This window comes from Aspergillus tubingensis, assembly GCF_013340325.1.
Source record: "Aspergillus tubingensis WU-2223L DNA, scaffold_8, whole genome shotgun sequence".
NCBI classification, from domain to species: domain Eukaryota; kingdom Fungi; phylum Ascomycota; class Eurotiomycetes; order Eurotiales; family Aspergillaceae; genus Aspergillus; species Aspergillus tubingensis.
Genome location: NW_023336282.1, coordinates 3,315,720 through 3,339,401, shown reverse-complemented (window position 1 = coordinate 3,339,401; position 23,682 = coordinate 3,315,720). Strand labels below are relative to the sequence as shown.

Genomic DNA, 23,682 nt, shown 5'->3' with positions numbered 1-23,682 from the left:
ATTGTCTTAGCCAAGTGTCACTTAAGCCACTTCTTTTTTCAGGCAAAACAAATCAGGGGCTGAGAAGATCGTGCGACATTTGACTCACCCCAGTCGGACCAGTACACAATCGCCATGGACACGAGACAGGCAAAGCGAAAGAGACAAAGCAGCTCTTCATCCGGCCAACAGCCTCAAGAGCCTCAAGAGCCTCCCACGCCAGTCTCGATTAGAAGGACTCGTCGCACCGAGTACTATATTACCTCCGCCACCTCTTGCAATACCCCTCATCAGAGTAAGAAGGTTCGCTTCTCAGACCCAGGTCCCGGCGGGCAACATGGTTCTACCCACTCGACCGGCCTCACTCCGGCCATGTTGCGTTCTTCCTTCGAAGAACGCGCAGAAGATGATCCTTTGATTCGGAGCCCAAGCCGTCGCCAGCGACGGCGCTCAACCCCTCTTCCGCGGTCTCGCCGCAGTATGGGTGCTTTCGATGCTGCCAGTACAGCCTCCTCAGAGCATGTAGTGCAGTTTACACCGCTGCGACAACTTCTAGACGCGCGCACGAAACGACGAATTCGGCGGATAGGCCTAAGTGATGAGATCAACCATCTAGAGCGCGAGAAGAGAGAATCCGCCCAGTACGAGAAGACACTTCAAACACTACTACGCGAACGAGATTCGTTAAAGACTGAATTGGACTCGGTTAAAAGACATCAAGACATATCCAAGAGTCTAGCATCCAGCGAAGAAACCACATGGCTATCGCCACAATCCATGATCGAACAGGTGTCGTCCGAGAATATCCATCTAAGGGAACAGCTTTCTTTCCCTTCTCCGGGTGCCACAACAGACCATGATGCTATCAGCAACTCAGAGGGAGAAACAATGGTGATCAATGAGAGCGCATGGGATTGTGATACAATGCTTATATCAAACTCGCCGGATATTCGAGGCGTAGATGCCCGGATATCAGTACCTGATGACATCTCGATTCTGAGCCAAGGACATGCGAATACCGATGCGTCGACTCAAGCATCCATACCTGATTACAGACAGGAGGCAGAGATTATTGCGCTTTCAGCCGATCTCGCAGCTGCCAGGAAGGAAAAGCGTGACTTGTTTGACGCTTGTCGCGCCCGTGTCGCTTCGTTTAGTGGAACTGCAATTGAAGGTCTCCTTCGCCAGTCCTCTCCGCCGCCAGACTTCTTGGATCAAGTTCTGCCTACCTTGACCCAGACACTGCGGCGTGCTTCTGATGCCGCCCAAGCACTAGACAACGTTAAGGAAGAGTTGTCGGGTCTCGGATTTCCTGGGAACAACGCTGAGGAAATCATCTCTACGATGCGCGATCAATTTCGCGCCGCGCGCCTTCAACTCGAACGCGCAGTTCCTGGCGAGACCGCCAACGCTAGTCTCAGTGATGGCAAAGCAACTCTTGGTGCTTTGGTAAAGCGGGTTGAGATACTCGTCAAGAGCCTTGGGGACGAGCAGGAACGACTGGAAGGCTCCGTAGGCCGGGAGAACGCACTTCGGGGTCAATTCGATACCCTGTTGGCTCGATATGAGGGAGCATCGAAGAAGATTCATGACTTGGAAGAGTCTATTGCTTCTTCCGCTGGAGACATGCTTCACACACGAATGCGTATGCAGGAGCTTGAATGCGAAGGAAAGGAACAAGCTGTCAGCATTCAGCGGTTGAATGCGGCCCTCGACAAGTACCACGAGGAAGTCAAAGGACTAGAGGCCCTAGTAACTGAATTGGAGGATGATAAGACGAAGAATAACGCTTCACACAAACAGGAAGTGGGCGAACTCCAGCAAAAGCTGGAAGAGCAGGCCCGTTCCCTTCGTACTGCCGAATCAATCGTTGTGGAGCGGGAAACTCGCATCCGGGAATTGGAGGAGGCCCTTGAACAGAATCGCACCAGTGTGCGTGACCTCACAGCCAAGATTGAGTCGCTCGAAGCTGAGCGCCAGCAAACGATACATGATCTGGAGCAAGAAGCAACGGAGCAGCAACAGCGCCTTGAACAAGAAGTGGGGTCGATGAATGTCCTCGTCTCGGAGCTCAACACGTCACTAGAGGAAGCCAAATCAGATGTTGACCGACTTCGCCGGAGTAACACTGGCCTGGAGGAGCAGCTGCGCCTCGAAGTTGAAGCAAGGGACAGCCTGCTGGATAAATGGGCTGCAGAGCAAGCGCGGTCATTTGCCATTATGAAGGAAACCGTCAATAGCGAGCGACGGAAAGCCAGAGTTCGCGCTGCGAACTGGGAGCTACGTTCGGATGAGATCCAATCATCAGATGGCCTGAATATCGAGCCCATCACACCGGTCAGTATGACAAGATTTGTCGACGTGGAAGCTGGCCGGGGGAAACATCGTAAGCGACTAGACAGCGGGGTAGGGATACTCACCGATGACCTGGAAGATGCAGATGCTGGTATCATGCCAGAATCGTTGCCTTCTGATCCCGCTGAGTTGCTGTAGTTCGTTTGGTACATGAGTAACACTGGAACGTTGTTCGCTATGCATGAAAAAAGTCTGCAATATATTTTGGTTAGCTAAGCATGTTGTTGGGATAGTCTGCTAAGTCATGTACATCAAGCCTTGGACATAATGAAATGATTTGATAGTTGTCTGTTGTGCTTCTGTAACTAGTAGCGAACGAGGGCAGTAGTGTTGCACGACACACGACTCAACAAGGTGTGCCAGAGCTCATCAGGTCAACTTCCACCAACACCGATAGCATAAGAGTGTTCAAGTTGGGATTTTGTGACATGTCCAAGACACTTTTAACCAACACTTGCTTGCATATACGCAGATGCTACAAGTACATGTGGTACCACAACACCTGGATCAGTTGCCTTTGACTTTGAAGTAAGTAGCAAAATATATTGGCTGATACTACCTGGTGGTGCCGACGAGGCAAGTTCGCATAATGATACGTCTTTACGCAAAATGATCAAGCATCCCAGGATGGATCAACTTCCTTGGTTCGAAACATACTCACATTCTTGACTGTCATCCGCATACTTTATCCAAACGAACTGGCTTGACAGACGCCTGTAGCCCAGCGTGTCAGTCACGCGCAGTGGAGGCCTACCTGCAATAACTACATATTTAGCTTGAGCCTGGACCTCAGTGGTCAAAGTCCTTGCTTAATTTCTATCTATTGATGATTATATTTCCGGTTATCAGTGCATCTAGTGGAAAATGGGCAATGGTAACAGCGGTCTGACGGCCAGCTTTGGGGCGTTTCCATGGTTGAGTCGGACTCCCCTGCGTTATAAGGTTCATCCCGCGGGTGGGGGCGCTTTGATCTTTCCATTGAAGTCTGGCACAGCTTCCCCGTCTCCCCTTGTTTGCGTCAGGGCAAGGCCCTGCGGAAACCCTTTTTACGCTCTACACAATACTACAATCAATTGATTGTTCATATTGCTGACGACCAGGGAGACAACCGTGCCATGGGGGACTGCAGTCAGCAGGCGGGGGGGGGGACCACAAGCTGGGACTACTGCCATGTGTCATGTCCGAGGGAAAGGGAGAGAGAGAGTGAGGAGGTCAGTGCATCTGAACCCACCGGGGTAATTAAAGGAAAGCACTAACAGCATCCTTTGATTATTCCATGAATGCTCTAGAAGGACTAGAATGGCACTAGAGGGAAATTGGTCGCCGTTAGCATCCTCGCGTCCATCCCTGATCCACCAGGGGTTTCCTAGGGGAATGCGTCATCCAGGAACCTGTCCACGAACACAGCAACAACTATCTCTACACAGTAATATTACTACACCAACCATTTGTGGGCTGACGGGGTGATGAAACTGGATTTTGCCACACCGGAAGGGATGCAAGATCGGGGGGGGCAGCATGTGAACTAAGGTTTGGGACAATCGGGATGCACGATCAAGGTTTCGCTAAACTTGTGTCGCAACTTGCAAGGAACTGCAAGCTGGCCTTTTTAGGGGCGTGGGGGGGAAAGGGAGACGATCGGGGGGAAGTGCAGGAGATTGCAGGAAATGTCCCGGCCAGTCGGGGCTCCATGGTGACCATGACAAACAGTCAAATTGAATTGATGAAGCTGTGATGAGAATGATTGTATACGTAGTACGAGGCATGGGTTTCAGCTGGTAAGAGGACTGTTTCATCCCACCTCAGCAATAGGATCATCACTAGCATCGCATCAGTATTGACTGTGTATGAACTTTGCAAGGAGTTGGTGCCGATTATTCCGTCGATCGCAAAAGAAAGGATGAGAGTCATTCCCTGGGGGAGGTCAATAGTGCCGGAGACTATCAGGTCAAGGGGGGGGAAGGGAAGCATCCACCAAAAGGAAGAGAGGGATTATTAGGTATTCTTGGTGGTGATTATTCAATAATACGTAAGGCCATCCAGGCAGAGACCGACAAGAAAACGAATCTGAGACGGAGCGCCATCAACTTGAAGCCGCGGATCCGACCCCTGAACCCGCTGCCTCAGGCGTCGGGGCCTCGTTGCTTTCTCTCTCTCCACTTTCCTCTCTTTAGTTGGAAGTGTCTCTCTTTCTTCCTCTTCCTCCTTCTCTTCTTCTTCTTCTCCCTCTTTTCTCTCTTCTCACCTACTCATCCTCATCCCCCTTACCATTCATTCATTCATTCTCTATTCACAGCTTCCTCACTCCAATCCCCTCTTTGTCCACCATGGTTGTGTCCACCGCGGTTACATCGTCTCACCTGCATTGACTTTGTTTCCCCCCACTACCGAACCACTGTTTGCCTCCCGCGTGTTGTTAACAGATTGGGTCTACTGTTTATCTCACGTCACCCCGTCCCTCCTCTTTCTGGGACGCGTTCATTCATCCTTGTGAATGCCCTCCGATTCCTTCGCTTCATCCGTGCGAAGCGCTGAATCCCCTCTTCGCATCTCCACCTCTGTCGATTCTTTGACCAACCCCTCGAGCTCCGATTCTCCCCTCCCCAGTCCCATCCGCCACGATCAATACCCTCTGCTGACCTCCCGCTTCCGCCACTTATCGCCCAAACGAGCCGCCATCATGAACGAGACAGGCGGCCATCCTGGTGTGCGCAACCTTCTCGCTAGGTTCGAGAACAACCAGAACAACACTACTTCCCCTCCCTCCCGCGGTCGATCTCCCGCTGGCTCCGAACATTCCGCAACTGCCAGACCCTTGTCCAAGGTGCGCGCTAGCTTCATCGCTGTCGATGGAGCCACCCAGCCGAACCCTGTCGCAGGGCTTCGCAGCGTGAGTGGTCGCAGCGATAGCCCTGCTGCTCCCTCTCGGGTCAGGAGCTTCAATTCGGAGGATTTCGAGGGTGGCTTGAGAAGTCCGTTGTCTGTGTCACCAACCAGCAACGGCTTCCCTCAGAAGATCACCGAACAGCCCGTCGCGGCCTCGGAGACATCGCAGAATGATGTGTCTGAGAAAGTCGAGTCTGCCCCGGTAGAGCCCGAAAAGCCCTCAGAAGAGGTCATCGAGGAGGCCCCTGCACCTGCTGCTGCTGCTGCTACGCCAGCCCCAGCTTCTCCTGTAAAGGCCAGCAAGGTCTCCACCCCCAAGCCGACGCCGACCAAGACAGTCACAAAGCGACCATCCACTATCCAGGTGGGAAAGACGGCACCCAAGCCTGCTTCCAAGTCGCCAGCGCAACCCCGTACCCCCACCTCTCCCGCCAAAACCGAGGACAAGACTACTCGGACTACACGGGCGGTCCGGCCGACGGCGACGAAGACTGCGACCCTTGAAGCCCCTAAAGTCGCACACAAGCCGAGCCGGACATCCTTGAACACTGCGACGAAGCCCGTCACCAAGCCTGCACGGCCCTCTGTGCCTGCTCGCGACCTGACAAAGCCGACAGCCTCGACCGCATCTCGCACCACCAAAGCGGCCGCCAACCCCACTCGCCCGGCTTCGACAACGGCTTCGACTTCTTCTACCGCCAAGAAGACTACCACGTCTACTCTGACCCGCAAGCCGTCCACGCTGAAGAGCTCGACCACTGCAACCCAGAAGCGCGCGATCACTCCGACCGCTTCCACCGTGCGCAAGCCGTCGTCTCGTACCTCCCCTCCTAGCGGAAACGAACGCCCTCATTCCCGTGTGAGCAACACGAGTTCCAAACCGGTTGACGAGGGATTCCTGGCTCGCATGATGCGCCCCACAGCTAGCTCTGCGAGTAAGACGCACGACAAGGTTGAGGTCAAGAGCCCCCCGCGGGCCACCAAGCCGGCTCGGGCGCCTAGACGAGTTCCCTCCAAGCTGGATACCCGCACTTCCCGTCCGACCAAGGTCGAGCAAGGCAAGCCGCTGGAGAAGCCTGCGCCTGAGGCGAAGGCCGAGGAGCCGGCCGAGGTCGTTTCTGAGGCCCCTGCTATCCCAGAGAAGCCCGTCGAGGTTGTCGAGGAAGCTCCCGCGCAGGAGCCTGTGCAGGAGCCCGTTCAGGAGCCCGTTGAGACCTCTGTCGAGCCTGAAGCCGAAGCTGCCGCTCCCGTCGCCGAGGCTGCCCCTGAAGTCGATGCTACCGAGGTTGCTGAAGCTGCTGAGGAACAAGCTACCAACCTCCCTGCGGTTGCTGAGACCGAGCCCGTTGCCGAGATCACCGTGCCGGCGGAAGAGCCAGCCATTGAGGTGCCCGAGACTAAGGAGGTCACTGAGCCCGAAGCTCCTGCTAAGGAATCTACTGAGGCTTCTATTGAGGTTGTCGCCGAGGCTCCTGAGGTTGTCGAGGCCCAGTCGGGCGAGGTTGATGTTGACATGGGCAAGCTCTCTCTCAACTGACTTTCTGCGGAGCACTTGACCAGTTAAAATAGATTCTTCTCTTCTCGTTTCTTTCTCGTGACATATCTTTTTATACCCTTGATAATCGTGATGCGACCAGGTACATATGCTTGTCTCCACGTGTTCTTGATATTGATTTTATTGTTGGGCTTTACCCTTCTTCTCTGCTTCTTGGCTTCTCTGTCTTCCATTTTGGTCTCGGGTTATCTTTCGGGATCTTGGTGTGGAAAGCCCCTTGTTGACAGTCGAACAAGACCGACGACGTGCATGTCGGAGCATTGCAGGTGGAGTTGATTCGGATGTGATCTTAGCGATGTGTACGGAGTACTGCATCTTGCATAGTACTGGGTCCTCTGGCATATTCTTATCCTTGATTATTTTATGCTTTGGTGTAAATTATTGGTATTCAGTAAATGATAGTTTGTTAATCTTATCATAACATGCCAGTACACACAGCAGGCCATTTCACCTGGATCATTACGATTGATTTTCATGACCAAACTAATGGCCAACTCAGAACACAGCTACAGCCTGCATTGTTCTAGACCGCCACAGCTTATACCTTGGGAGAACGCCGAGCACATATTTACTAATAATGCGCTCGACTGCATGCTACGCCCTACACACAACAGCAGTATGATCCTTCGCCCATGAAAGGATTCTTCCCTCTCTCCACCTCAAATCACTGGTTCTATTTTTATTGACTCCAAATCCAATGCCATTCGATCCGATTTAAAATAACTTACCATGTGATGGATAGCATCATCACCAGACCACAGAGAGATAGTCAGCTCACGAAGCGGATTTCAAGCCGTACATGCACACAATAAATAGTTACTGACTATCTAGGTATCCGGTGAATAAATATGCTCAATACTGCTCTACTAGCTGCTGAGGTCAGATTAATTATTAGCGGTGATTCACGGAACAGAATAGCACGTGCCTGTACCTGTTTATTCTAGATTGGATTAGTTCCTGACATACTTCGTTCCTTCTATAGTAAGTAGTTATAATAACAACAGGAGTGAGCACTGGAGTATTAAAGGCGTCATCTATCCTCTTTGACTCACCTGTCTAATCCTATCTCATAAATAAGTACTATCATTTCACATTACCACTATAACTATCTCTTCAACTTCAACTACTATACTATCACCCCACTATGACAGGTACTTCCCCTCCCTCCCCCGCTCCCCTTCACATCCCAACTATCACCTCCATCCATTGACACTGACATTAACACCACCACTCCAGACTCTCCCACAACTACATCACCACCACCCCTCCGCATCGGCGTCCTCCTCTTCCCGGGCTTCCAAGCCCTCGACGTCTTCGGCCCCCTCGACGTCCTCAACGTCCTCTCCTGGTCCACCAACACTCCCTCACCCACCTCCCCATCTCCAACTCCAACCCCACCCATATCCCTAACCCTCCTCTCCACCACCCTCAACCCCATATCGACCCTCCCCCCCTCCCTCCCCAACGCCCTCTCCCAATCCATCCTCCCAACAGCAACCCTCACCTCCTCTCCGCCGCTCGACGTCCTCCTCATCCCCGGAGGCTGGGGCACTCGCGCCCCGCTCCCCGAACACATCGAGTACATCCGCTCCGTCTACCCGTCCCTCAAGTACCTGTTGACCGTGTGTACGGGTGGGAAGTTAGCTGCCAGGGCGGGCGTGCTGGATGGGAAGAGAGCCACGACGAATAAGAATGATTGGGAGAGTGTGGTTAGGGATGCTCCCCGCGTGGAGTGGGTGAGGGAGGCGAGGTGGGTGGTTGATAAGTCTGCTGGGGAGGGTTTAGAGGTGTGGAGTTCGGCTGGTGTGAGTGCCGGTGTGGATTTGATGTTTGCTTGGGTGGAGAGTATTTGGGGGGAAGAGGTCGCGGGGAAGGTTGAGAGGGTGTTGGAGTTTAGGAGGTGGAGGGAGGGGGGGAGGGATCCGTTTGTTTAGTTTGTTAGGGATTAGGATTTGATTGTATTTTAGGAAGGAGGGGGGGTATGAAGATGGTTAAGTTAGGGGTAGTTAGTTATGAATATCTCTTCTCTTTGTTTAGGTAGTTGTGATATGTTGTTCGGAGATATGAATAGATGAAGTGAACGTGTATGGAATGGTATTAATCAATCGCTGTTGAATCGAACGTGTAAGACAGATGATATACTATGTAGAAGCATTCAACGCCAGTATAAACAGACCCTTAACCGTCATCATGCCATAACAATTCAAACGTCAAGTTCCTTCCAGGAGGTGGTTACAACTTCTTCTCCAACTTCTTCAAAAACCGATTCACCCCATGCTCCACCTTATACGCACTCTTCACAAAATACTGCGGCCGATGCGGATCCCCCGGCTTGACCATCGCCTCCTTGGCATACTTCTGATGCGGGGAGATCGACTCCTGCGCCGTCGGCTGATACAATTGATTGTGAACATTGTACTCATTCCCTGACACCGTGGCGCTGCGCTTCGGTCCCTGCTGTTCATACGAGAAGGTCGAATATCCACCTAGTGAGAGCTGCATGGGCGGTGTAGATGTCGACGATGAGTCCGTTGACGTTCTGTATATGCCGGGAGTCGGCGCTGCTCCTGCTCCTGCTCCACCCCCGCCGTAGAGGTGCGCGTTGGGGTCAGTAGGAGGCGGGGCGAAGGACATGCGTTGCTGTTGCTGCTGTGGTGGTGGCCCTGGGAGTGACTGGTTTGTGCCCATTGGATGGCTGAGGCTCTCGCCTGATAGGAACGAGGCAGAGTAGGAGGGCAGACCTGGGCTAGGCATGGAAGTTGGGAATGAGGAGAGGCCAGCACTCGGAGGTCCAGGGGGCACATAATTTCCAGGCATGCTGTAGGGCGGGGCAGGCCCTGGTGGAGGTGGAGGGGCGGATAGGCCTCTTGTTGCTGATGGTGCTGTTGCTGTGGCGGCTACCCCAGGAGGCATTTGGGAGGATTGAGGATAAACAAGGCCGTTGTCGACAGCTGCAGCTGCTGCAAGGCCGGTTCCTGTCTCAGCGTCCTCTGGTGGAGGGGTCTTCTCTCGGTGTCTGATAGGCTCTGGCGCTGGGGGTGCAGCGGGATTGTAGGGTAGAGGGGCGGGAGTTGGCTCCGGCGGAGTAGTATCATGTTGTTCGCTGGCTACGGAATGAATTCCAGGTATGACTGGCTGGGCAGTTGTAGCTAAGCCGCCTAATGGAGGGGGAGGAGGGAGGTTGCTCGGTGGTGTGATGGCTTGGTAGCTAGGCACGGGGTTAGACACAACCTCGGCTTGAGAATTGCGAGTCTGTCCATTCTGGTAGCCGGGATCGGTTATGGCTACGTTTTCCAACTGCTGCACAACAGAACTGACGGTGCTTTGTGGAGGAGGTGGGAAGGGGTGTCGGTCTGTCTCGATTTGTGACTGCGAGAGATGACGCTCCACCAGATCTAGGAACTGATTGACGTCCTCCGTCGTCCAGAAATATATGTCTAGGGTGTGCAGGCGGAATAGGGCCGGCGAATCGTTACCAGGCAGTTGCCATTCGCTTGAAATGGCGCCTGGTGGCGGGGGAAATGCAGGTTGGCCTTGGGGTGGACTCGGCACCTGTCCGTCCACGGTCACAGTGCAGAGAGTCGGGAATTTAGTTGAATGTCGGAGATGGATATTGTCCAGAGCTATAGGCGTTTAGCAATAAATCAGCATCACCAAGGTGGTGAGTACTAACCGCCATTGAAAGCATCCTGCTCCGGAGTCCCTGGATTGTTCGCGACCTCTATCCTGATCTTCTGCAGAGCGCTGTTGAGATATAGATATAGATAGCAGCCCTTATCAAACCGGTGATGGACAGGCTTCGGACATGGCGCTGCAAAATAATAATGGATATCCGCAAAGCTACACGGCGGTTAGCAACTCCAGGCAACCAGATGTGATACAGCTGCAGCAGCTGAGATCTGCGGGGTAGCGCTACTCACACAGTTAGTATACGCTCTTCACCCGATAACGGCGGCATAATGGGCGATCAACGTTTGATAAGGCCACCAGGGCGTGTTGAAGAAGAGAAGAAAAGAAGATGAATTCCGCATGAAGCGAGAATTGGGGGGAGACGACAGCGCCATGATTTATACCTGGACAAGAGGGGAATTCACACCGGCCTGTAAGATGCAGCGATGCAGCGTGATGCAGAAGCCCGGCGGCTACAGAGCGGCTGAGAGAGCCTCTGGCCGCTGATTCGCTGCCGCCGGAGATGTCACAAGAAACGTTGCTGCCTGAGGCAGAACACCCTATCGGCGCCGCGATTATGTTCCTCCGAAAATTTCATCTGAGCTTCCGCATCATCGGAGATTGTCTGCCAGCGGGACCTCAAATCCGACCATTGCTGCTGCTGTTCTAGATTGAATCGATAGAGATTCGACTATCCTTTCATTGACCTTCTCCGCCCACCGCAACAGGTACATCCAACCCCCCACCAGCTTCAGTCGTCGCGCAAGTCTGCTCACTCCGACCCAGTCACTTTATCCCCGTCCTCCGCACACCACAGGCCCCCGGGCCAAACCTCTTGTCAAGATGTCTCTCGTCAACCTCGCTCACGTCTGCTCGCACCTGAACAATGCCTGCAAGGCCCGCCTCGGCCTCACCTCCATCCCCAACTCCAAGCTCCACCTGAAACTCGCCCTCGCGCTCCAAAACGACGGCTACCTCTCCTCCGTCGTCCGCGGAGGCCCGACTCCTCCCCCTGTACACCCTATCCTCGGCAACCCGAACCCAGTCGATGAGGTCGAAGGCATCGAGCCCGTGACTCAAAGTAACGTCGCTACCCGACGACTCTGGCTTGGCTTGAAGTACTGGCAGAGCGAGCCCGTGCTGGGCAAGTTGAGCATGGTTAGCAAGCCGACACGACGAGTGACGATCGATGTGGCTGGTCTGCGTCGGGTGATTCGCGGTGAGCGGGATAACACTGTTGAGGGTATTCGCTCGCCTGGTGAGAGCTTGTACATCTCTACGGACCGGGGTATCTTGGAAGCTAGGGAATGTGTGGAGAAGAAGCTGGGTGGGTTGGTCTTGTGCCGTATTCGCTAAGGACTTTATACGGAGAGGGAAGGATGATAGATGGATTACTTTTGATTCTTGTGGTTTTGCATTTATAGCGGAGTTTGGTCAGTCGCGCTGTGTCTCATCCCATGCTTTGTATGTTTTATGTCGCGACTTTGGGATGGATACCTTGTATAGTAACTAGGTGACTTCATGTACGATCTACCATTTTGAAGGCCTGTTTTTCTTATCTTTTGTGCTGGCCGCTAGTGATGATGGCTTGGTTGGGGCCGATGGTCATTGTAGGTGTTGTTCTAGCTGCTCGTGATGTTCATCTTGCTCTGGTCTTTGTTTACTGGAGACAGCCTAGCTATGGTTCAACGAACCTCAGGGACAGCCAAGCAACAGGTTTAGAGCTCGGTGAATGACTCGGGAAGACATTCTCGTATCCAGACAGGGTTTCGTGCACATCTACAAGGATCAACCCCTCTACTACTACGATGTTCTCAACAAGTTGCAGCTGGCCAGGTCATCTATCGACATACAGAACCACCCGGTAGTGTCCGATGGCTTACTGGTCCGCCTGTGAGCACATTGAAATCAGAGTGCTTTAATGATTATGGCATGCTGCTGCAGCTCTACACCGACCTGCCTGATCCAGTAGATTCTGCTGCTTGCATCTAGCAGTGTCTGCTGACAATATCCTGTTATCCATGTGCATGTGAGCTCCTTCCCATGGGTCTCTTTTGCGGCGGTTGTCTCGCTTTGACCGTTCATCGAATTAGTGCACCGGTTTATGAAGCTGCCTTACGCATGGCTCAGCTGTCGTGGCGGCGCTGATATAAGCAACAGGTTCGCCATGCAATATTGGCAAGTACGGGATATTTTCTTCCTGTTAGAACTCCTAGAGTCCCCGTTGAGTAGCCGATACAATAGTAGTTCTCAGTTTATACTTTCCCGTTGGTGCATGGACTCTGCTGCCATTGCCAACACCTCACCGTGCAATGGGAGGATGTCAGTCCTTCTAATGTTAGTCATAGAATTTGGACCAAGTCTGATGCGCAGTGCGTCTGGATTGAGCCAGCGATGTTATCTCCGGGCTGTCCGGATACTGACTTGAGATCACCATGACCCATTAATCTATCGTCGATGTACCAACGAAATAGGTAGCAGGAATGCTGGTCAGGACGAAGGGGGCATGATCTGGTGGGATTGTGAAACCACGGTGGGTAGGGCAGGACACCCCAGGCGTTTGTGACTACCGAGATAATATCGGGTGAGCTTCAAAGCAATATCAGACGCCACGAATCATCCACACTCTTTACTCGGGAGGTTACCTCAGCGACTTTCCGTTGGGTCGCAATGATGTACGCCATACGCAACCCGGCAATGTCTCACAGCTTGTGCTGGTTCAATTTAATCGAGTAATCGGTTTGATCCACGAGAGAAGGCCCTGGTTGCTTTGTCTTCTGGATTCTTCTTGTCCAAGGTTTCCCCTTATTTGCCTCGGCACATTGTTTGCTCAGATGGGGTCATTTAGGGTATCCAGAATATAGGCAAATAGCCAAGGGTCCCCTCAATAGATCGGGGTGGTAAGTTTCCCTATTCATGATCTATCATTAGTTCGATTGCTGTTTGCACGTCAGTGACCTCGTACGAAGAAGTAGTTTCATCAAGTCAGCGTCGGGAAAGGGGTATTGGCTGACATGGACGCCCTGAATTTGGGCGACAAAACATGCAGCTGTGTGTGCCCAACTCATCGAGGAGCAGTGACATTTCAGGCCGGGAACCTGAAGCTCCCCGCCCTGTGGATTCTCGACTTTAGGCCGCCATCCGTCCTTGACCGTGGTGTGTGTGTGTGCTCCCGATCCACTCCACAATATATACACCAAATCTCTGTGGTGGTTGAATTGAACTGGGTCCTTCCCTCCAGCATAGGCAGCTGTAGAGCAAATGCGAGTAGCGCATCCTCGACAGTGGGGGTGGATCCCTAGATAGACAAGGGCTAGATATCTACCAGTTGGAGTTTGAGATGGACTGGACAAGCGCCAGACTATGGTTCGGTTCACCAGCACCATGGAGTACAACGATATGCGCATAGCCAAAAGAACGATCTGGAGTGGAGTAAGAATAATGACGGTAGATGCGGTAGCAAAGTCCCGATGGGGAAAGGAAGATCGGGTCTATTTTGGCCCTCGACCGGTGGACTCAGGCACCCACGCCAGTCCCCGCCGTCCGCCCCGTGATTCGCAGTTTGCTTCTCTTTCCCACTGCAACCTCCGCTTCATCATCGGCCTTGGTCTTGTTCTCCTTCTTCGTCCCTGTCCACAATTGGATCCCAATCAAGGCCCAGTCGATGTGGGTGGAGAGCATGGGACCATTGACACGGTGCCCAGTAACTTTATTCCCTTTAACTTCCCCCCTACCAAAGAAAAAAACAAAAGCCCCTTACCCGCAATGTTCCATCAGCAAATGGACTGACTGGCAATTGGGCCAAGACCGTGAATAATAGTAGGTAATGTTCTCGTCCTTATGCCCAGCGGACGCATGTTCCCTGCCGAGTCCTGCGGTTGCTGCCCAAAACCCTATGCAGCACCGGATCCTTCGACTCCTCATTTCTTGTCCTGACATGCGCGGTTGAGGGCAAGATCAACATACAGGAGTTGGCTATGTCCCGCTGGTGGAGTCTCGCTGCGATTTACTGCCGGGTCCATCCATGGCTATGTACCCCAGTATGCCTGGTGCAGCTCCACTGATTGCACGGAAGACTGGCAGGGCGTCTAGCTCCGGGAGTTATTGTCTGGCTGCTGCGCCGGCGGACTTCCTTATTGCTCTTCATCGTCCCTTGTTCTCCCGGACGTCTCTGGCTCAATCGATCCCCCTCAACCCTGTCGGCGAGGCACGGTGGAGACCTGGCTCGATTGGCCCTGGAAGCAAGATGGATTCGTTGTTTTCCGTATAGTACGAGGTATCTTCCGGCACGCGCTTGCTCCCTGACAGAGCGGAGCCCGGCCTTGAGCAATCCAGTCCTATTGCCACTGACAGTGGAGTTCTTCATATTTTTTCCAACTTGCCATATCTCACGCGGCCTTTGAAATTAAAAGCTTATCTGGTGCCGTGGGCCGTCCACCCTCTTATTTTATTTTCTTTTCCCACCTTATCTGCTCCTTTGCTATAATAAAACGCCCCATTCTACTCGCTGTCAGGCACCATTCTGAAAGGTCTGGACTGAACAGGCTGAGGTTGCCTCGCCATTGTGTATACCCGTTCATTCTTCTATATAAATCATCAGCCTCATGTCCACGGTCCTTTCACCATCATTGATCGCAATGTCTTCAGGTCTCAGTTATTTCTCAAGAGCATCCGGGAGCAGCGGCTCCTGCACACATTCCATCAGCAGTGATGATTCGTGGTCTCGCCACAGGTTAGCCCCAATGCAATATTCTCCTTATTTTGTTCCTGGTGATGTCGTCGGGGGAAGCTCACCTTGTACAGTGGCATCATGCCCCAACAACCGTCCGTATACGGGACTTCGGGCGAGGCGCCCGTGATCTATCATCCAAGGTACCTTGTCACTATCTTGTATCGGCTTTACTTCCTTTCTTTGCAGAACCTGTCATACTGAGACTCTCATGTCACTCATCCTTAGCGCTAGAAGGTTCTCCCCTCCGCATATTGAGCGTGGACCCATAGATACTCAGGCTCCTGTCAAGCCCAACAAACCAGTTTCGTCGGAATTTGCTATGCCATACAGCGGACTTCCAGTGACCTCACATGCACTGGGAACCATTCCCGTGTCTGCAGGAGGTGCCTTGCCACGCCCCACAGCTCTTTACCCAGAGTGGGACCACCCTGCTCGCCTCCCAGCGGAGTCACTTAGGCGTGATTACGACCTAGTCAGACCCTACGAAACTTCGGAGTACCTGATTGAAAGAAACAGTCGACGCGCAACGGAGAAGCCTAAAGGCGCTACCCGGTATCACTCGCAGAGACGGCCGTCTAATCGTGACGAGTTCGACGGACCCCATCAGTTGCTAGACCCACCGTCACCGCGGGTCATAGCAGCCCAAGGGAGGGATTTGCCTCATCTACCTACTAATCTAGATGTCTCAGAGCAAGATCAAATCCTGTCGTCAGTAAACGACCGACTGTCACAGTGTGCCTTTGACTTTGTTGCAAAGTATCAATTTCCGATTCCACTGGAACCGGACAAGAGACCGGTGAGAGTTCCTTCTGACCGCGAGTGGACCGAGTGGGTATATCTCCTAAAGAGACTGGCGACCAAGCGTCGTATCCCAGCCCGGGTGTTGTATAATGGCCAGATCAAGCAATTAGTGACCGTTCTGGAGAATTCCCTGGAGATGAGACATGCCGCCAAGCATCAATCCCGGCCCATCAAGGATGATCGGAATGTTCTTCAGCTTATCTCAGCTGGCACGCAGGTGGCCAAGATTCTCAAGGATGCCAATGCCATGGAATTCCTTGACCGCCTCTATCTTGATACAGAAAAACGCATCCATGATCGACGCAGCCGTCGCGTCAAATTTGCCAGCCCATGAACTAGGGTATTTGCCAGCCTTTGCCTAAATTATGATGATGATGATTTGAGTTATGGCCACACGATCCTGCCTTCCCATGGACCAAGTGCAGACCGCCATGCTCCTGTTTTTGTGGTTTACCCCTCCGCACCTCTGGACGGTTGTTCCCAGGAAGGAGACTTCCCAAGGAGAACAAACACAGTGCCCGTGGAATATCCGGATTACCCGTCCATTGTTTAAGCGGAACTGCGGACCTTTACCTTACCCTTACGGATGGATTGACTTTGTCCAAGCGTCCCACATATGGCCCCTGGATATGGATTCCCCAGTACTACCGGATTGGCCGATTCGATGATCTCAGGCCATGACCGGCCGAGATTTTAAACAAGTTTGGTTCAATAGATCCCCTTTGATTGGACGATGATGAAGTATGCCATGGTGATATTAGGGCTTCTTTTATGCCGTTATGGAGGTTTCTCGTGTGTTCCTCGGGTTTATTTGTCTCTTTTTATATGTTGTCTGGATTTCCATGATCAGATTACCTTTCGGCTTTAGATTATACTTTTGGTGCCGTTATATGCTTTTGAACCTTATGCCTTGGTATGGGTTGAAGATTTGTCTGTTCCTTATGTTTCTCCTTCAATATCATGTTGTACAGCTCATTTTGGCTGATCCGGGTGGCCTTTTGTTTTTTGCACTGCGGTCGACTTCCGTTGATCTAGAGGTTACATGGCTGTTGAATTGTCATGTTTATTGCGTTCTGTTGGCTTTTCAGGCTGAACACTTATATGAAACTCTGCGCTGGCTCAGTGCTTGGTCCATTTTTGAATTGTCCACTAGCACTGATAAAGCGTTGTCAGCAGCCAGACTTTGTGTCTTTCTCAGGGACATATACAAATACTTTTTGGACTCTACGAAGCGGGAATACAGTGTTATTTTCACACTATAGAGCCATACGAGCGTTTGCTGGAGGGAGATGAGGTGGAAAGACATGGGGCCACATTGGGGAAAAAATCCTGCAGAATTAATAGTCTGTTATGCGCCTTCTCTGTCCGGACATGATAATCGGCCAAGATTGGCCTCAGGCACAGAGACAGAAGGGGCCTTTTTCTAAACCCCTAGTGCTTCTCAACCAGCCCGTGCCTCAATCAAGATAGTCTGGCAATCAACAGACGGCTATCATTCTTACTGCCCTTACTAACGAACCAGGTACATCTTACCCCCGACCTCCTCAAAGAGCCACCGTACTTGGCGCGCCACTTCTTACCTTTCTTCAAAAACATACGTAATATAACGCGACCAAACAGAACCACGAGAACTGGGCGACTTACAGGCCCAACAAATCATTGCTTTGGAGGTCAGCGGGCAGCCTAAGGTATGACCCAGAAGGAAGTGCATGATGATCACTAGCATTCTTTCTGGAGTAATTGTACTAGCCTAGTAAGTAAATATCTAGTAGTGTCTGTCATTTGGTATGTGACAGAGATAACTGTACTACCTGTTACACTAGAACATCTTGTTATAGTGTTATCTTCTTTCAATAGTTTTAAAATGTCCATAATACCAAAGAATTTTCATTTGGTAACTGAAATCCGATCGCATTAACTTGTGTCATGAAATGAACTCATAAGTCAGGTACTATCTCTAACATGGTTTGCTGAGTTTAACTCCCAACCGAACATAAATAAACGTACTTACTGAGACAATCAGGCTGTAGTAGTTGCTATCAAACCAATTTTATCAGCAGCGGGTTCACCCAATCCATCATGATCATATATATCTTCTACTACTATTCCAGTTTCACTAGCACTATTCAAGATCACCCCTTTTCCTCTTTCTCTTCCCCTCCCTACTACTAGTACTATTATTCTCATTCCACCCCTCCACAAACTCCAAAAGCCTACATTCAAGCTCCTTCCCCCTACGCGCGGGCCTCGGCCCTATCGGCAGCTCATCGCCCCATTCAGACTCCACCTGCTCCGACAAACACTCCCGTCTCATCAGGGCCAGTCCCAGCCCATCCGCCAGCGATCCCATATCGCCATGCCAAGTGCGTGCCAGGACTCTGATAGGTCCTGCTGGGAACTGCGCGGGGACGTGGACTTTGACTTGCTGTTGTTGTCCTCGCGGATTCGCTGTTCTTCTTCTCCGACAAATCTGATCATGCTATAGCGGCTTGGAGTAAGCCACTCGGTGCTGCTTGTGCAGTTGTCGGGGCGGGTGGGAGGGTGGTGGTGGTTGTCGTCGGTAGGGTGGGGACCAGATCTCGAAGCATGAATTGGGGGGTAGTGGTAGTGGAGTTTGCGTGGCTTTCCTGTGTAACTTGCGAATTTTGCCCAAGGCTCTTGTAGATGGTCGACATTGAGCTCGCGGCTGTAGAACAAGGTCTGTATCTGTATCTGCATCTGTTTTGAACAGATCCAAATCCCCATCTAAGCCCTTCAACCACCCAACAACAGTTCTTATCTCGAGCTCATTGAAGTTCATCCACCTGAACTTCGCCTCATCTTCAGTAATTACGTCCGTATAGTCATCCTGCATTCTCCGAAGTCGAGTATCAGTGAACAATCTCAGCTTCTTGCCAACACATAACATTTCATATCTCAGCTGTAGAAACCATAACGTACGGTAGATGCGATACTCTTCGAGCCATGAGGGAGGTCCCACGTCGTGTAGCTTGTACGGTCCCGTTTCTGTCTCTGTGGATGCACATGTCTTCGAATATAGGTCTTCTTTGGTCCAGCGGTGCGGATGAACGCTCCGAAGCCGGGTTAGGAGGGTGGATAGACATGCGCATGCTAGACGCTGGATGTTGGCTGCGAGGGTGATCATTTCGAGGAGGGTTGTGTGGGCTGATGGGAAATCGAAGGAGAGGGAGGAATCATCATCTTCTAATAGGAGTGTAGTATAACAGATGGTGCGTCTGACAGCTGGTTGTGAGGAAAATTGACGTAGTTTGGTGATTATGTGGAAGTGCCGACGGAGTTGGACGGACATGATGGGGTTGTTTTTGAGGGTGCATTTGACAATGCGTATGGCTTCGCGGTGGGCTTTGGATGATGTTCGTGCTGATCTTCGTGATTGTTTCTTTGGTGAGGTGCTGGGGGCTGCTGAGGTGGTGAAGAGGTCGTGTAGTGGTGGGGAGAAATGAATGAGGCTTTCGAGCGTGATCCAGTCTGCTGTGTAGTCGATGATTAGGGAGAGGAGCTCGTATGGAAGCTTGCTTAGGGGGTCCATTTTGGTGCTGATGTTGTGAGTGGAGTTGGTGGTTCTGTTCTTTGGGGTAAACAAGTTTTTGATATATTTGAGGAGGAAGGTTAAGATGACATATTTTATCGTCAGACAAACTTATCATGCAGATTTACGTGCATTTGGCGTCATTCTATGGATGCATGCAGTCGGGTTTTGCAGCAAAAAAACATCAGCTATACTTACATAACATACTGTTATAACGCAAAAAAAGCTCAAACAAAAGACAAATACGGAGGATTCCATCAGTTTCTTCCAAACAACGTCCTCCACACAGCTCCCAACGACAACCTCTCCGGCCACCTCATCAATACCCCAGCCCCGATCATCACCGACACCAGGACCGACCCCAGCCCAGCAACACCTAACAGCTTCCCCTGCCTCTTCACAGACGCAATCACCTCTGAGTACCGTTGGTTACTAAAGCTTACCCGAGAATACTGTGTCTGCCACCCCAGGCTCGGTACGTAGCGGTCTAGTGTCTCCTCCACCGTCTTGCGCAACTTGTAGACGGGACTCTTGACTCCCCAGCGCATTTCCAGATAATTCTGCTTGGACAGGTCGTTGATGGCCCATGTATCGGCCGTGCGTTGGTTGGTGTATGCTTGCAATGCTGCGGCACGGGCAGAGGCTCGAGCTTCAGGTGTAGGACTGACATGATCGTCATAGACGCCGTATTGATCCATGAAAGAGAAGAGAACGCGAATATCTTCGAGTCCGGCGTTCAGTCCCTGTCCATAGAAAGGCAGGACGGCGTGTGCAGCATCGCCGACTATTACTACGCTGGAGCCGAAGTGGTGTGGTTTACATTTCAGACTGATGAGAGGGAGGTGTGGGTTCTCGGTGAATTGCTCGGATAGGGCTTCAGGCGTAATCAAGTTGGGACAGACGCCGGGAAAATTGTAATCGAAGGAGGTCACAAGGTCTTGCGGTGAGCTCTTCTCCAGTTTCTCATAGTGCCAGGCCGGTGCGAATAACGTGCAGGTGAAGGATTTATCAGCTGACGGAAGCGCGATGAACATGAACTCTTTGCCCGGCCAGATATGTAGGTGGTTAGGAGAGATCTGGAAGTCTCCTGTTTCCGGGTGTGGAGGTATGCGGAATTCACACCAAAGCGCGTCGATATATTCTTGCTGATAGTCTACTCGGGCGAACTTCATCATATGATAGCGGGAGGCGGAGTGGGCACCGTCGGCACCGATGAGGTAGTCGAAGGTGATTTCGATCTCGGTCACTGATTCCGGAGTGTAAGCGGTTCCCGGAGTGCGGCGTTCGAGCCAGGCACGGTTGGTGCGGAAGTCGGCGCCGGTGAGCTTGTGGTTGAAGAACATCTTGACGTTTGGCGTGCGCGACAGTTCATCCAAAAGGGCATTGTTGAGAGTGCCGCGGTCAACGGCATTGATGGCCTAAGAGCAATGTTAGATGGAGTTGTTGGAAAATGAATGGACCTAAGACATACTCGGCCATGGACGTCATAGGTTTGCGCAGCTTCCCAGAGCTTGCCGTCGCTTCGGCCGTGAATCATACGTCCGTGCATGGGGATGGCGTCGGCGAGGACGCGCTTGATGAGCTCCTCTCGATTCGCCTGCCGCATGGCGGTAATGCCCCGTTCGGAGAGGGCGAGATTGATGGACTTGGTGAAATTCAGAGGAATCGTGTTTGGATCACGCAGATCTGTAAATCAACATGTAGTGTGAGAATGGCCCCATTCTTGATAGAGATCGAGTCATCAGGAAGATGCGGGGTCGATGATGATAGAGTCATCGCAGCCTGTCGGATGGCAAGGGAAGCAGGATATCCAGGATAACCTGGCAGCGTATAGCGACTAACCTCCGCGTAGTTCGTACATCTCAACATCGTCGCCTCTAGCTGCAGCGTAGAGAGCCGCCAGGGACCCCACCGGGCCAGCACCCACGATGACCACTTTTTGTCGTCCAGCAGACGGTTCCGCCATGTTGACCGGAGTCCGTGATCGAGAGTCTACCTGGACACTTGATGTGATTTGGGAGTCTTGAGGATGATCCCGAGTCCGCGTAGTATAAAGACCTGCAGATCGGCCGAGCTTAAACTGATATTGAAATGGCAACTGACAGCTGCGTCACACGCATTCCTTCTTTCTTCCATATGGCGGTGGGTCTGTGGAACATTTTTACGGCCAACAGGAGTTTGTTCTAGCCGCCCCCCGCCGATAAGCATCGTGACTGATTGACCAACGAGCATGTCCCATTGAGGACCCTTGACGCCGGTTACGCGCGCTTGTTGGCGCTTACTTAGGGTAAGACCGGATACACTAGTCCAGTTCAGGCTAAGGGCAAACAGCCCACACTAACCCAAAGCGGGAATGGAGTGCCTGGAATTGGCCGGGCGGATAAGCGCCACGCCACGCCAGGCCCATCCGCGGGGGATTGTCCCATTTTTTCCCTTCTAGCCCAACTTATATTCCTCCGGCGACCATTTTTCTCGATTCTTTCTTTCCTAGCGGTCGTTTACCTGATTCCCTTACATTCGCGATATAGCTCGATCTCAAAATGGCGGAAGTCGCAACGCGGAAATGCATGGGGCTGGACTGTGACAAGAACGCAGGCACGTTGCAGTGTCCGACATGCCTCAAGGCGGGCACGGATAGCTTCTTCTGCTCGCAGGACTGTTTCAAACGGAGTTGGGTAGGCTACCTTACGTGACCCATCCGGCTCACGTGGGTTTGAACGCTTTTCGAGGTGATTTGCGAATGCTGACTGGTCCGATACAGAGCGAACACAAGACTATTCACAAGAAGAGTAATTTCCTGGCCAACCTCTTCACTCCTAAAGTAGTTTCTGAACCAGATCCAGCAACCGGCTTGTACAACCCCTTCCCCGCCTTCCAGTTTGCCGGCAACCTGCGCCCTGTATACCCGCTGTCGGCTCCGCGAACCGTCCCCAAGACCATCCCCCACCCCGACTACGCCAAGGATGGCATTCCTCGTTCCGAGCAGAAGTTCGTTGGCCGCAACAACATCAAGATCCTGAGCAAGGAGGAACAGGAGGGCATGCGCAAGGTGTGTCGTCTGGCCCGTGAGGTGCTGGATATTGCCGCCCGGGAGTTGAAGCCCGGTGTCACGACCGATTACATTGATGAGGTGGTTCACAAGGCTTGTATCGAGCGTGAAGTGAGTGCTTTTCCGGGCATATTGAGTTATGATGATTAGTGGTGGCTTGGTCTGGTGCTGATGCGATTGGCTACAGTCTTACCCCTCCCCCCTCAACTACTACAACTTCCCCAAGTCGGTCTGCACGTCAATCAACGAGATTATTTGCCACGGTATTCCCGACCAGCGACCCCTCGAGGACGGCGACATTGTCAACATTGACGTTACGCTGTACCACAACGGTTTCCACGGAGACATCAACGAGACCTACTATGTCGGTGACAAGGCCAAGGCCAACCCCGATGCGGTGCGCGTGGTTGAGACGGCGCGTGAGTGCTTGGACAAGTCCATTGAGCTGGTGAAGCCGGGCATGCTGTTCCGCGACCCTGGCAATGTTATCGAGAAGCACGCCAAGTCCCGGGATTGCAGTGTGGTCAAGAGCTACTGCGGTCACGGTATCAACCAGCTGTTCCACTGCGCTCCCAACGTTCCCCACTACGCGAAAAACAAGGCCGTTGGTGTTGCCAAGCCCGGTATGTGCTTCACCATTGAGCCCATGATCAACCAGGGTACCCACCGCGATCGTACCTGGCCCGATGACTGGACCAGCTCCACGGCCGACGGAGCCTTCTCCGCCCAGTTCGAGCATACACTTTTGGTTACGGAGGATGGTGTCGAGGTGCTGACGGCGCGCTTCCCCGACTCGCCCGGTGGGCCTGTGCCCATTCCGGCTGCTGCGGAAGCGTGAGTTTCAAGTACATTGCATGCAGGTAGCGTAACGAGATAGAGCGTTTATGATTACGAGGGTTGGGTGTGATGCGTGCTGTATTTGCACTGTTTTGGGGTGTTCTAAGTGATTATTATGCCGCTGTCTTTGTTCGTCGTTGAAGATATCCTTAGTGTATAGGAGTGGACCATGACCATAACCATGTTTGTGTATTTTGGTGTCTGGCATTGCGTTGTCGCAGTATAGTTTACTATCTGACCAGGATGAAGGCGGAACAAGGCAAACTGCC

General features: G+C 52.2%; 9 protein-coding genes across 9 annotated transcripts; 6 read left to right on the top strand and 3 right to left on the bottom strand.

The window, feature by feature from the left end:
- Positions 1-114: 114 nt before the first annotated feature.
- Positions 115-2,472, top strand: AtWU_07422 (uncharacterized protein; the record flags this gene model as incomplete). Its single annotated transcript, XM_035502531.1, has 1 exon — positions 115-2,472. The coding sequence occupies one exon, from the start codon at positions 115-117 to the stop codon at positions 2,470-2,472; it is 2,358 nt and encodes a 785-aa protein (XP_035358424.1).
- Positions 2,473-4,828: 2,356 nt separating this feature from the next.
- On the top strand, positions 4,829-6,757 carry AtWU_07421 (uncharacterized protein; the record flags this gene model as incomplete). The annotated part of the gene is made up of 1 exon (XM_035502530.1): positions 4,829-6,757. One exon carries the CDS (start codon positions 4,829-4,831, stop codon positions 6,755-6,757), a length of 1,929 nt encoding a protein of 642 aa, XP_035358423.1.
- A 1,162-nt stretch (positions 6,758-7,919) lies between these two features.
- AtWU_07420 (DJ-1/PfpI family protein) lies at positions 7,920-8,709 on the top strand (the record flags this gene model as incomplete). The annotated part of the gene is made up of 2 exons (XM_035502529.1): positions 7,920-7,926; positions 8,012-8,709. The coding sequence occupies 2 exons, from the start codon at positions 7,920-7,922 to the stop codon at positions 8,707-8,709; spliced, it is 705 nt and encodes a 234-aa protein (XP_035358422.1).
- A 298-nt stretch (positions 8,710-9,007) lies between these two features.
- On the bottom strand, positions 9,008-10,733 carry AtWU_07419 (uncharacterized protein; the record flags this gene model as incomplete). The annotated part of the gene is made up of 3 exons (XM_035502528.1): positions 9,008-10,398; positions 10,449-10,615; positions 10,696-10,733. 3 exons carry the CDS (start codon positions 10,731-10,733, stop codon positions 9,008-9,010), a joined length of 1,596 nt encoding a protein of 531 aa, XP_035358421.1.
- Positions 10,734-11,287: 554 nt separating this feature from the next.
- On the top strand, positions 11,288-11,800 carry AtWU_07418 (mitochondrial 37S ribosomal protein uS8m; the record flags this gene model as incomplete). The annotated part of the gene is made up of 1 exon (XM_035502527.1): positions 11,288-11,800. One exon carries the CDS (start codon positions 11,288-11,290, stop codon positions 11,798-11,800), a length of 513 nt encoding a protein of 170 aa, XP_035358420.1.
- Positions 11,801-15,081: 3,281 nt separating this feature from the next.
- On the top strand, positions 15,082-16,311 carry AtWU_07417 (uncharacterized protein; the record flags this gene model as incomplete). Its single annotated transcript, XM_035502526.1, has 3 exons — positions 15,082-15,176; positions 15,248-15,316; positions 15,402-16,311. 3 exons carry the CDS (start codon positions 15,082-15,084, stop codon positions 16,309-16,311), a joined length of 1,074 nt encoding a protein of 357 aa, XP_035358419.1.
- Positions 16,312-18,290: 1,979 nt separating this feature from the next.
- Positions 18,291-19,527, bottom strand: AtWU_07416 (uncharacterized protein; the record flags this gene model as incomplete). Its single annotated transcript, XM_035502525.1, has 2 exons — positions 18,291-18,683; positions 18,745-19,527. 2 exons carry the CDS (start codon positions 19,525-19,527, stop codon positions 18,291-18,293), a joined length of 1,176 nt encoding a protein of 391 aa, XP_035358418.1.
- Positions 19,528-19,784: 257 nt separating this feature from the next.
- bna4 (kynurenine 3-monooxygenase) lies at positions 19,785-21,493 on the bottom strand (the record flags this gene model as incomplete). Its single annotated transcript, XM_035502524.1, has 3 exons — positions 19,785-20,945; positions 20,999-21,213; positions 21,370-21,493. 3 exons carry the CDS (start codon positions 21,491-21,493, stop codon positions 19,785-19,787), a joined length of 1,500 nt encoding a protein of 499 aa, XP_035358417.1.
- Positions 21,494-22,067: 574 nt separating this feature from the next.
- On the top strand, positions 22,068-23,414 carry AtWU_07414 (methionine aminopeptidase MAP1; the record flags this gene model as incomplete). Its single annotated transcript, XM_035502523.1, has 3 exons — positions 22,068-22,202; positions 22,289-22,687; positions 22,764-23,414. 3 exons carry the CDS (start codon positions 22,068-22,070, stop codon positions 23,412-23,414), a joined length of 1,185 nt encoding a protein of 394 aa, XP_035358416.1.
- Between the last annotated feature and the right edge of the window lie 268 nt (positions 23,415-23,682).